This window comes from Anastrepha obliqua, chromosome 1, assembly GCF_027943255.1.
Source record: "Anastrepha obliqua isolate idAnaObli1 chromosome 1, idAnaObli1_1.0, whole genome shotgun sequence".
Taxonomy (NCBI): domain Eukaryota; kingdom Metazoa; phylum Arthropoda; class Insecta; order Diptera; family Tephritidae; genus Anastrepha; species Anastrepha obliqua.
In genome coordinates this window covers 45,471,284-45,485,462 of record NC_072892.1, presented here as the reverse complement: position 1 = coordinate 45,485,462, position 14,179 = coordinate 45,471,284, and the positions used below count along the sequence as shown (strand labels likewise).

General features: G+C 35.8%; 1 protein-coding gene across 3 annotated transcripts in view; it reads right to left on the bottom strand.

Moving 5' to 3' along the window:
* The window catches only part of LOC129245127 (neurofibromin), a 54,728-nt gene extending 50,003 nt beyond the window's left edge, over positions 1–4,725 (bottom strand). For all 3 annotated transcript variants that reach the window (XM_054883150.1, XM_054883132.1, XM_054883141.1), the window contains exon 1: positions 4,615–4,725. In XM_054883150.1, the coding sequence (XP_054739125.1) occupies positions 4,615–4,674 (60 nt within the window). In that variant the 5' untranslated portion in view covers positions 4,675–4,725. The remainder of the gene's footprint in view (positions 1–4,614) is intronic.
* Between the last annotated feature and the right edge of the window lie 9,454 nt (positions 4,726–14,179).

Genomic DNA, 14,179 nt, shown 5'->3' with positions numbered 1-14,179 from the left:
GAATACGAATTTCTTTCAAATATGGGCCATGCGCAGCATTACACAGCTGAGGGGCAGAGGCCCGTTTTCAATCTTCGAAAACAAAACACAATCGCACAAATTTATCTCTGCCACTTGAATGGTCCAAAAAAATTGTTGTAAATGTTCTTAAGCACAAAAAATCCACAGAACGACGTGGTGGTAAAAAGAAAACGACTTGCACTACTGATAATTTAATTGTGCCTCTTGCCAACAGGCATGCTTTTAAGTCTTCAAAGGCCGTGGCAGCGGAAATCAACAACGTAGTATGAGCGAGAACTGTACGGTGTCGATTGCACAACATGAACCAACCAAGCAGAATAGCGCGCAAAGTTCCTCTGTTGAAACAAGCGAATAGAAGGAATTGAAAAAAGTTTGCTCCAGAACACAAGTCATGGTTTGGAACAGATGGTATGAAAAAATGGCGTAACCTACTTTGCAACTATGAAACAAAACTAAATTTATTGGCGAATGATACTGGACGAAATGTTAGGCGCCCTAAAGGACAAGAATTCTCACCACGGGTCACAAAAAAAGAAAACAACAGTGAGGCACGGTGGTGCCTACATAATGATTTGGGGCTGCTTCTCTTGGTATGGAACCTAATAACCAATAAAATGGATATATTTATTTACAAAGACTCACTTCAAGAAGTTATGCTACCATTTGCTGAGAAGAATATGCCACTTCGCTGGCTTTTTAAGCAAAATAATGACCCAAAACACTTCTCAATTTTAGTACGTGTATGGTTTTTACAAAACAACGTCCAAGTTATGGATTGGCCAAGCCAGTCTCCCAACCTTAACCCCAATGAAAAACTTTGGGCAGATTTAAAGCAGCGAATCGGGAAGGATACATTCCAAAATATGGATTTAAAAATCAAAAAACTATGGTATTCCACTTTCACAGAAATCTGTTGTAGGATTATAAACGGTGGACACAGTCGTTATTGATAAACTTCGATAATTTAAACAGAATTTTTAATAAAATCCCTAAGTTTTTATTTTATCGTATTGATAATACTTCTATTTCATACCTGTTTTAATGACGACATATTTCTTTTAGTTTCTATTGCCACTAAAATGTCCTTGAGTTATTAATTATATTTGTTACATTAATCTTCGAAAAAAAAATGTTTGGCATGTGTAACCCGCGCCTTTTAAATGAACAATTCCCGATATTTTTTAACAGAATATATTTCCATTATTATTTAAAAAACTTGCATTTACTTTATGAACTCGGTGGTATCGGCCAATTTTTACCAGCACATAAAATTAAATTTAATTTAAATTAAACTTAATTTTCAACGTACGTTGATATATATCTACATACCTTCTACTCAAATATGAACGAGACGTTATCAATAAAACGGTCCGCGGATGACATATGGCAAAAATAATTTTTTTGTTTTTTGGTAGGACTGTTATAAGCTTACATGGCAAATTTCAGCGTGATATGTCACATAGTTTGTTTTCTGTGCTACTGTAAACAAGTCAAGCTCGAGTGTGTTCTTCGAATTCTCTTTTACGACTTCAATTGTCTCAAAATGTTTTCCACGGAGCGGCAACTTGAGCTTGGGAAACAGGAAAAAGTCACATGGAGCCATATCAGGCGAATACGGTGCTCGCGGAACGATATTAACATTATTTTTGTTCAAATAATCGCGAACAAGACCTGATGTGTGAGCTGGTGCATTATCGTGATGCAAGAACCATGACTTGTCCCACAATTCCTTCCTTTTAAGATGAATGTTCTCGCGCAAACGCTTTAAAACGTCTAAATAATATTCAGCGTTAACCGATTTTGCGATTTGTGCGATTTTCATGCACAATTTCCTTTACTTTTCCGATGTTTTCGTCGTTTACTGATGTTGCTGGACGACGTTCATGAGGCAAGTTTTCAACCGATGTACGGCCCTCCTCTTTGAACGATTTGTACCACTGGAAAACAGGTGCACGCGATAGAGCAGAGTCCCCATAGGTTGTCTGCAACATTTTTAAGGCGTCTGAAGCCGAAATTTTTTTGGAATAACAAAATTTCAAACAAATTCTTTGTTCAACTTGAATTTCCATCGTTAAATTCGAAGAACACACTCGAGCTTGACTTGTTTACAGTAGCACAGAAAACAAACTATGTGACATATCACGCTGAAATTTGCCATGTAAGCTTATAACAGTCCTACCAAAAAACAAAAAATTTATTTTTGCCATATGTCATTCGCGGACCGTTTTATTGATACCGTCTCGTTCATATTTGAGTAGAAGGTATGTACAGCTGTCCACAAAATAATAGGAGTGCCGACATGAAAAATGTTCAAAGTTCATTTTTTTAGAATAAAATGCTTTTATTTCAAAACTTTTAGCGTAACATTAATCACATGAGCTATATACATCTATTCGTAGTTAAAACATTTCAATTAAACGTATACATAAACTTAAAATTTAATTCAGGTAAAGATATATAAAAAATTGCTTCCATATAAAAATAGGAGTGATTTGTATAATACTTAGTTTCTCTAAACTTTTAACACTGAATGGTCTTAAAGCTCTTCAAAAGTATTTAAAGACATTAATACTTCGTGCTATATCCTCGATTTCTTAACACTGCTTCGCACCTTCGTGGCATTGAGTCGATGAGATCCTGACAACGCTTAATTGGGATTCCTTCCCATGCCTCTTTTACCACCTTCCATAAATCTTTCGAATTGGTGGGTTTTTGTTGATCAATACATTTTTTAATATCGGCCCATAGATTTTCTATTGGGTTGAGGTCGGGAGACTAAGCAGGCCAGCGCATAAGCTCAATCCCATTGACTCTGAACCATTCTTTCGCAGACTTACTCGTGTGCTTGGGATCATTATCCTGTTGATATATCCATTTTAGTGGCATATTCCATGTGGCATATGGTAGCATAACTTCTTCTAATATCCTCACATAAACCTTTTGATCCATAACACCTTCGACTAAATATATTGGACCTACGGCGCCATACGAAAAGCTACCAATGACCTTAGCGCCACCATGCTTCACTGTTTTTGTTGTGAATCGAGGATTATATTCCATATTGGGTGGGCGTCGAACATACTTTCTGGAGCCTGAACTGCCAAACAACTCGATTTTACTTTCATCTGACCACAAAATATTTCTCCATTTCGCCAAACTCTATACGGGCTTGCACATGCTTCTTTTTTAGAAGGGGCACTTTCCGGGGACTTCTTGCGTATAAATTATGATTGACCAAATGTCTGCGTACAGTTTCAGCACTAACTGGTAAATCAAGATCGTCGCGTATTTTCCTTGTGGAAACAAATGGGTTACCTTTCCAGGTGCGTATGATGTTGCGATCGTCCTTAGAGGAAAGTTTTTGTTTTCGCCCGCGTTTTTCAGCTTTTGTTTTATAATACAAGGCGTTTGCTATCATTTGTGCAGAACATCCAAGTATATTTTGAATATCCTTGTACGTTTTTCCGCTGTTCTTGAGACTTTTGATTAAAGCTCGCTTCTCTTCCGTACAATGCTTTCCTCTACCCACTAAGACAAAATAAATCAACCCAAATATTAACAATAATTCTTCGAAATTACTAGTAACCTTCTTACTTTTCGATTTTTGTAAATATGTTTGCTAGTTTATCGATGTTTTAAGAAACAAAGTTTGCACTCCTATTATTTTGTGTAGCGCAATAGCAACGTTCTACAACAAAATGTATTACAGTTTTAAAATAGAGAAAGCAATAATAAATTTCGATTCACATTTCAATACTAGTGACCCGTTAGGTGTACCGTTATGAATCGGCGTCACTTGCGTTAGCGATTAAGAAAATTGTGCACTCACTTATATTTTTCATATCGGCACTCCTATTTTTTTGTGGACAGCTGTATGTGTGTAGGTACATTATATTTTTTCACCTCAATTTAAGGTTTTAATTTGGTTCTAGATTTCCATAATGCAAAAAACTTACTACTCAAAAACTATTTTAAAATGTATATAAAATATATAAAACAAATATAAAATAGAAATAACTTTTAATTATTGTCTGGATATGAGATATCTGCTTCGCACCCGCCGAGTTGATTCCAATCATAACCAGCAAACTTTTCCGATTTTATATCTTTTTCTGCAAGCGAAATTTACTAAAAACGAAACAAAATAAAACTCACAAACAGAAACAAAAAAATGCACTTGAAAAAATTCCCAAAATACATACATAGGCATTCTGCAATACGACAATAGCAGAACCAATACTCTTCATTATTCATACGCCCTAGAACTTGTGGTTTTACAATAAAATTTCCCTACTTTCGCTTTTCATTCGCAGCCGCTACCGCAGTCGCGATCCATTCATAAATTCATTCGTATGATCCAATTTCATTCATAATCACACGGAGCCATTGCGCCACCCGGTGTAAGCAAAACGTAAACAAATGAATTTCCCAAAACAATAACAAACATCAGCCATCACACTTGCACACTATTGTCATCGCGTTCGCACAATGGGACATTTTTTAATCGATAGGGAAATTTTCTGACAGCATTTTTGCGTTGCGCTGCAACAACCCTTGGGCGAAACCCAATGAAAATTCATGTTTTCCGCTCACCTGGTCTTCAAAACGGGCCAAAAGCGAGTTCGCCCACTCGCCGGGCTTTTGGATCGCCATTTGTATATAATTTCCACTATTAATTTCAACTTTTTACTGCATTTTTTAATCCAATTGAGAGAGCTTTACAATTTTCACACAATTTTATACTACACAGATTTTTACTTTGTGAAGTTGGCTGCGCTTAGAGGAGGGAAATTCACTTTGGCAACCAGTGAACAATTGTCAAATGAGGATTTAACAGGGCAACGTGACTTGAATTACTTAGGTGAGGGTTGCTACAGTTCCAAACCAATGGAAAATACTTTTGAGGGCTTTCAATAAATTTTAGGTATTAGGTTTTGTAACGCCTAACGCCTATAAATTCTCTGGTCTGTACACCTTCAAACATCTCTTTACATAATTTACTGAGTCACATCTTTTATATACTGTTTTTATATGGAGACCAACCAATCAGCTCGCCATTAAAAGTGTAAATCCACATATAATTGTTTTAACGATTAAGACCTTTATTTTCCTTGAAATAAAGTATTTTTTGCACCATTATTTAAATGGCGGGATGAAAACCCACAAAATTCCAGCGCTAGCAAAGAGTGTTGTATTCTGCTTTTGGCTATTTGTTCAAGTCAGAGGGGGTTACTGGTTTCCTATGGCTCACTACGGATTAAGAAATATTAGGTTGGGGGAAAAAGAAATCCCTTATTATTATGTACAAATTTTCCGCAAATTTTATAGTCAATTTTTAGCTCCGGGGCAATGCTACGGCTACTAGCATAGCGGTAAATTTCGACATTATCGACATTTTTGTAAACATCAAATATGCCTGAACGGAATCGATGAAACCAAAATTGCACACAATTAGCTCTTACAGTACCGGCACCATAAACACCATTCACAATTTGAGCGGCCTGGCTTGCATTTTCGCCTTTATCAAAGAAAAACGGTAAAATGTACCTAATTTTCTCTTCGTTGACTTCCATTGTTAACACCCTGTAACTCATAACTGAATGGATCAAACCAAAAACCGCAAAAGAATTTTTTTAGTGTGCAATTTCAGCTTAACAAGAAGTACAAACTTTAAATTATTTGATCGATACTTTACGAGATATCGATCACTACAGCCATCTACCCAGAAAATAATGGATTTCTTATTCCCCAAACTAATTTTATGTTATGCAGTTATGGTATTGTTTAATTAAATTTTAAGTATGAATTGAAAATATGTACAATAACTGATTACAGAAGTGTTTTTTTTTTAAATAGTATTTCGCACGGCTCTTCCCTGACTGACATTCTCAATATTTCTGAACAAAGTCGTTAGCAACGAAGGTTCTGATAATATAATTATTCCTTCGCAAACTATACCTTCTACTCAAATATGATCGAGACGTTATCAATAAAACGGTCCGCGGATGACATATGGCAAAAATAAATTTTTTGTTGGATGGTAGGACTGTTATAAGCTTACATGGCAAATTTCAGCGTGATATGTCACATAGTTTGTTTTCTGTGCTACTGTAAACAAGTCAAGCTCGAGTGTGTTTTTCGAATTTAACGATGGAAATTCAAGTTGAACAAAGAATTTGTTTGAAATTTTGTTATTCCAACAAAATTTCGGCTTCAGACGCTCTATCGCGTGCACGTGTTTTCCAGTGGTACAAATCATTCAAGGAGGGCCGTACATCAACCCAAAAAACCACGCCAAAGTCGCTCAAAAATTAAGGTTATGCTGACTGTTTTTTCGATTACGAAGGTGTGGTGCACTCGGAGTTCCTTCCGCAAGGCCGATCGGTTAACGCTGAATATTATTTAGACGTTTTAAAGCGTTTGTGCGAGAACATTCGTCTTAAAAGGAAGGAATTGTGGGTCAACAAGTCATGGTTCTTGCATCACGATAATGCACCAGCTCACACATCACGTCTTGTTCGCGATCATTTGAACAAAAATAATGTTAATATCGTTCCGCAAGCACCGTATTCGTCTGATATGGCTCCATGTGACTTTTTCCTGTTTCCCAAGCTCAAGTTGCCGCTCCGTGGAAAACATTTTGAGACAATTGAAGTCATAAAAGAGAATTCGAAGAACACACTCGAGCTTGACTTGTTTACAGTAGCACAGAAAACAAACTATGTGACATATCACGCTGAAATTTGCCATGTAAGCTTATAACAGTCCTACCAAAAAACAAAAAATTTATTTTTGCCATATGTCATCCGCGGACCATTTTATTGATAACGTCTCGTTCATATTTGAGCAGAACGTACGTATACTTTCGGGGTTTAACGTAATATTAAGGTGTTGGGCGACTTCTGTTGCGAGCTTAGGAGCACTCATATTTGTATTCTTCTTAATTTGTTGCACTATCCCCGTTCTTCTTCGTCCGAAAACAGTTTTGGTCGTCCCGATTTCTTCTTATTTTCCAGGGATTTTGTTTCTTTGAAACATCTTAACACGTAGTATACAGTCGGTTTTTGATTTTTGACTTCAATTGAGCTTTGTCCACGCTGTGTGCCAGATGCCCGACTTCTTTTTTGACACCAATTTTGCGAATGCTGCATGATACATTTTTTATAACAAGGAGGTAATGGATTTGTAAATTATTATTACTATTTCTAAAATCCTATTTGAATACTAATAGAAAAATATAAAAATAAAAATATTTAACTTGCATTTTTTACAAAAATTTCGAATTTGAAGCTGCATGCCAAGCTTGTCCGAGTTCTGTATTGAGCCATTGTATTGAATTAAAGGAAAACCACGAACAAAAATGCAACATAAAAATTACAATATAAATAACTCTAATCCAACTTAGAAAAACCATAACGCCGCTGAATTCTGAAGAAAATTAAATAAAGTTAAAAAAAGCAATATTGGAAATTAACTATCTGGCATCTTCGAAGGTTCTTCACAAACGCTTTTAATTATTCACATAAACGATTTCGTGTCTCACGAAGTACTGGGAAGAATTTGGTGAACCATTCACCTTACACCCAAGCACATACCAATCAGACTATACTCTAATGTAAATCCCCTTTTCGTCACCTAATATGACCACTAAAATTATACTGCTTTTTCGAATGCAATCATAAATATTACAAATCGAACGAAGCACATTGGTCAGGTAGTTTTAGAAGAGCAACTGATTCGATTTTTTCTATTTAGAGCGCAAACTAAATTGCTAAATTTACTGCTATTACCTGTTCAATGTGGCTTGAAATTGAAGTATTTTTTAAACGGAAACTAGTAAAAAAATGCTGGCCTGCTTTGGGTTTACTTAGGGCAACTGAACGTGTGATGGTTTGTTGCCAATCTCTATGCAAGAAAAGTAAATAAACCCAGAACTCGGCCTCATTTGATACCCAGCAAGTGATGCAGTTCTCACGTTGAAGAACTAGAAATTGTCAATCATCTCCTAGGTGAGATTTGGGACAGGTTGAAGTAATTTCTGCAGAAGCTGTGAAGAGAATGAGGTATAATCATATCAGCACCTTCTTATCTAATGCCCTGCTTACGTCGGGCAAAGATTTTGACATCTGGAATCTCACTTTTTTACTACTCCTGCGGATATTGCGAGCTTAAATATCACACACCTGATGAGTTTCATCAGCAGCTTGAAGTGGTTAATACAAACGTAATTAGCCACTGTTTGTCGTCATCCTCTAATCTTTTTTCTTTTTCTACCTGTTTGGATCTTTTTCCTATTGGTATCACAATGGACGAATTTTGATTCTTTACCCAAGTCAACCCTCTCGCGTGTGCAGCCATTTATTCTATCGTATCCTATGGCATTATTAATTCGTTAGATAGTTATCAGACTTTTCCCACTCCCTACTCTTCACAATATCTCTCCCAGCCTCAGTGCTTTCAAAAAAACTGGCATGCGCCTCTTCTTCTTACCTTCCTCGACATAATACCGATTGTTACTTCTTTTCGATATAGCATCGCATTTGGCAAGAAAGTGTAATTTGTGTGGTTCTAAGGCCAGATTGCAGAGTCGACAGTTGGTGAGTATTCCTAATTTGTTCTTGAGGAGGTTTATGAGATATTTAAAAAAGAGGTTGTCTGTAAAGTCGGTTTACTGACGATAGTTTAACGTGATAACGTCATAAGAAAATACTGATTGAATGGTTGCATTTTTTAAAAGAAAATTTTAATTTTATTTGTTTGATAGATATTTTGTATGGATATAGAGAATGAGTTAACATTAACATAACATAATATACTTGAACATAACATAACATAACATAACATAACATAACATAACATAACATAACATAACATAACATAACATAACATAACATAACATAACATAACATAACATAACATAACATAACATAACATAACATAACATAACATAACATAACATAACATAACATAACATAACATAACATAACATAACATAACATAACATAACATAACATAACATAACATAACATAACATAACATAACATAACATAACATAACATAACATAACATAACATAACATAACATAACATAACATAACATATAACATAACATGCTGTTCAAGCAAGGTAACGACGCATGAGCAAGATAACGACGCATTTTTTGGTGCGTGCAGCCGGCTACATAAAATTATAAGAAGACAACAGGTATTATTAACAAACTTGGTTTTATTTTAAATTCTTCAAGTAAATCAAATTAATAATAATCAATAAGAAGGCATATGCAAATACAAATACGTGAATTTATATATGTATGTACATATGCGCATATACATACACATATACGCTCACTTAAGTAGGAGAGAGCAAGATGTCGAACGTTGCCGTTCGTTTGCTTTGTTTGCTTTGTCGTTCGTTCCGCGCTTTCGCTTGCAGTTCATTCAAGGTAACGGCAATGAGCAAGGTAACGGCAATGAGCAAGGTAACACTAATGAGCTAGGTAACGACACATTTTTTCGTGCGTGCTGCCTGTTAAATCGAATTATAAGACGTTATCACGTCAATATCTTCTGATTATACCCTCTCAGTAAGATCTTTCCTTGGCGTAACACACAGTTTGGTGCCATCTTGAGTTTGACGCTAACCTTAGCTTTTCACCTCTGAGCTTCTTGATGGCTATTGGTTTTGAAGTAGAAAACCCTCCAGCCAATGCATCAGCTAGCACGTTTTCAGGTATTCCCTTGAGCTCCGCGCCCCATATATCATACATTAGTTTAAAGCAATTACACGCGTCTAATAGTTAACACACTCCAATACTAGTTAGGATTTAACATCAAAGGATGATAAGGTTGTGAAAGCAATTAAAAATGTATATCCGCTTATTGCAGACATTTCTATTCAGGTTTATATCTGCACATAAACAGATGGCATATAAAGGGGTTTCCAATAACAGGTGTTATGTTAATAACAGGAGAGATGATTAACGATTTTTTATGGCCGGAATTGGATGGTATTTATCTGGACAACGTTTATTTTCAACAAGACGGCGCTACGTGCCACACAAGCAACGAAGCCATTGATCTTTTACGGGAAAAGTTTCCGGACCGTGTTATTTCTCGAAGAGGTGATCACAATTGGCCACCGAGATCTTGTGATTTAACACCTTGTGACTTTTTTCTTTAGGGCCACGGGAAAGAGAAGGTCTACACTAACAGCCCAGGGTAGATTCAAGACCTCAAAATTTGAGAATCTTGAATTTGGAATTCGTGAGTCTATCGAGAACATAGGGCAGCCACTTTGCAATTTAGTCATGGAAAATTTCATGAAAAGGATATTGTCCTGTAAGCGTGATCGTGGTGGTCATTTGTCTAATGTTATTTTCCACTATTAACGGCATACCTTCCTCCTTATAATGAAATATACATCCGATCATTTATATTAAAAATAGCATTTTCTTTAAATATCAAAATAACACCTCTTATTGGAAAACCCTTTACTTCCACTTGGAAGACAATAATAAGACTCTCCATTAACAGCAACAGTTTTATTGTAGAACCAAATATCCGTGTGCAGCTGTGTCAGTTCGATTACTACAGGGTTGGCCATATTAAACTGACCCATGTGATTATTAAAAAAATATGGAAAAAGAAACATTTTTTTGTGTTTCATTGTGAAAAACATTTAATTTAGTTCAAGGAGATTCGTTTACATCACTTTTTGAATATGATATCGCGCAAGTGGTCGCCCTTAGCTCGTATAGCGTAATGTGCCCGTTTTTCGGCGTTTTCCATAGTTTTGGCCAGCGTCTCGGCCGATATGGCGGCTATTTCCCGTCGGATATTGGCCTTAAGTGCGCCTAGTGTCTTTGGCTTGTTGACGTAAACCTTAGATTTCAAATAGCCCCAAAGAAAAAAGTCCGGTGGCGTCAAATCCGGTGATCGTGGCGGCCAGTCAAAATAGCCGCTTTTTGATATCAAACGGCCAGGGAACAAAGTCTTCAATAAGTTGACGGTGGCTCGTGCTGTGTGTGGTGGTGCGCCATCTTGCTGAAACCAGAAGTGCTCCATACCATTTTCACGAACAATCGGCATCACAAAATCGGTTATCATGGCCCGATAGCGCTCTTGATTGACGGTCAATGGTTGGTGTTGACCATTTTCAAAGAAGAACGGCCCAATGACCATATCAGCGCAAATGCCACACCAGACTGTAACTTTTTGGTCGTGGAGAGGTACCTCTTCAATAATTTGAGGGTTTTCAGTGGCGTAGAAACGGCAATTTTGCTTATTTACGGTTCCGTTCAAGGAGAAATGGGCCTCATCACTCATAATGATTTGATGCCAAAAATCCTCATCAGTTTGGGCCATTCGGACGACAAAATTGGCATTGTCCAAGCGACGAGGCTTATCGGCCGGCAACAGTTGTTGATTTAGTTGTATTTTGTACGGGAATATCCCCAAATCCAAACGAATGATACGTCGTAGAGTGGTCCGAGGGATGTCCAACTGAGCAGAACGACGATTACCTGACGTTCGCGGCGATGACTCGATACTGGCTCGTACGGCCGCGATATTTTCGTTAGATCGTCTTGGCCACTTTTTATTTGGACGTCGGGTATTAGCCACAGTGCGGGAAGACAAAAATCTTTTGTGCATTTGCTTGATTGCGTTCTTTGACGGCGCACTTTTCACTTTATTTTTTTTTTCTCCACGCACGTTGCGTTTTTACAATCGAGAAGGAATTTTGAATGTACAGCTGAACAATTTCAGCGCGTTCTATTGGGGTGTACTGTTTCATGGTATAAATCTCCTTCGACTGACGCTTCCAACGCGGTATGTCATTAGCTGATCTGAAATTACAGTAAAAAGTTATAGGGTTACTCAATGGGTCAGTTTAATATGGCCAACCCTGTACATCCTTCACAGTAGTAAGGCAGGTGTGCATTGCTTCTGTTCTTACGAACGACAGTTTTAAACTCCAGCTATTATAAATTAAGCTGCAATCTAACTCGCTTGAATACCACGTTCACATATGGTTTACCTCATAAATCTCTGACCTCATGCATTTTATACTCCTTTTTATCATTGGCGACATTGGCACTCCTATTGAGATCCTAGCACGAGTCTTTTTTTGAGCGTCTTTTGAAATCAGAAACGAAAAAGAAGGAAGTAATTTTCTTTACGTCCAAAAAGATTATAAAGGGAGTAAGTAATGTTTTTTTATATCCAAAAAGAGCGCAAGGCAGAAACAGAACCAAAATATGAAAAGCTGGTTGCGGAAATTTATTAAATTACTTGCTTATTATTTCTGTATACTAAATAATTCTTAATTATTAAATAAACTAATTAAATGTACAATTATTATGTGCGAAAAGTTCGGATTCAAATTCGTAGCAGATTTTAGTAAATATGTAAGTGAAAAGTTGCCTTGCATTTCAGAAATGGCAGTCCAGTAAATTTTTCAAAATCTCCTTAGTCGAAAAATGGGTAACATGTAGAATAATATATTATAAACCAAAAAGTTAAACAATTTGTATTTATTTATCGTTATTTTGTTCTTCTAGACATCCATTTAAGTTTGACAAAATGTTGTCGCGAAAAACATAATCGAATGTTCACGCTTGGTTTTAACACACATAGATTTTAAATAAAAAATCAAAAATGGATGCAAAAAACGAAAAACTTTCAATACCTTTACCAATTCCGCAAGTTTACGAATTGATGCACTTTAACGCCGCTTTAATTGAATCTCGATCAGAAGTCTCGAATATAATTTACACTAACAAAATCAATGTTTGTTGAAAGCAAAAGGATTACAACTGAAGTTTGCAACAATTAACAGTTACTAAAAGTACATTCACATATGCAGTAATTAGCGATAAATCCACGAAATTAATCTACCCATTCACGTCAGATTAACTGCAAAATTGACAATCAGTTGTCAATACTGTCAATACTGGAATATTTTGGAGTCCAAGTGAATAAAAGACAAAGAGACGGAATAGTTAATTTAATTGCGCAATTGGCTGCTAGTAATAAACAGTTGGAGGAATCCGTAAACGTCGTTTACTGAGGTTCCAAAAAATTATGGCAGCTTTCGAAATTCAGTATTACATTTTATAATAAGTAATAAGCGGACAAAGCGTTTATAAACACACGATTTTTTCTGTAATATGAATGCATAATTAATAATATTTAACAAAAATTGTATTAGAATTATGTCTACAAGCCGGTTTTTTTGCCGGCGTCCGGTTATTTAGTTTTTTCTACGTTTCTTCTTGACGTTTCTCTTTACATTCGTAAAAATAATTATCAACAACATAGGGTTGTATGTAAAAAAGTATGCCAATAATCTAGGATTATTTTATGATCTCAAATTTCAGGAGAGAAATTTTGTATGGGCAATGTCGATTTTTATAATAATTACGGATTAAGCTCCAAAAAGTAGATAATCTACTTAGATGTGAACTTATTATAATGTTTTATCCTGATAAGCGAGCAATCACAGTGTGCGGTTTATTTATCATATTACTTTATTACTCCAAAACGTATAAATAGGCATGACATCAGTAAATTTTTTTGAAAAAAAAATTGGAAAAATTGCTTTGATTTCTCGCTTATTTCTCCAATTGAATGAACAAGTATTACTCCGTTAGCTTTAGATTGTACTATTAATACGTAATGAACTCTTGAAAGATTTCATTCGCCGAGTAATTCCCAAAATAGGGTCCTAATAATGCCTAAATAGCATCGCAAATTTCACACTTAGAAAATGTAATTTATCACTCATAAATTGTAGAATTAGTAATTCATATCATCAAATTACCGGTGTAAATAAAAAAATTATTTTCTCAAACAATTATGGTAACATCTACGAATTATTTCGCATTGAAAAGCTACTTAAAAGGAACTAAGGAAGTCAATCTCAATTGCAAGCTCTGCTTACATACGTATATATTTTACACTCAATAATTCTCTAATAAAACCAAAAATATATACATACATACATATATGTATATATAAATATATTTAAGAGAGCTGCTTCTATGAGAAATTTACAAAATGTTTCTCTCAGTATGATTCAATCTGCTTGTATGCGGTTGCCAACCATAAAAGCTCAAAGCTCGGCTTCTAATCAGCCCACAACACAATAAACCAAGACAA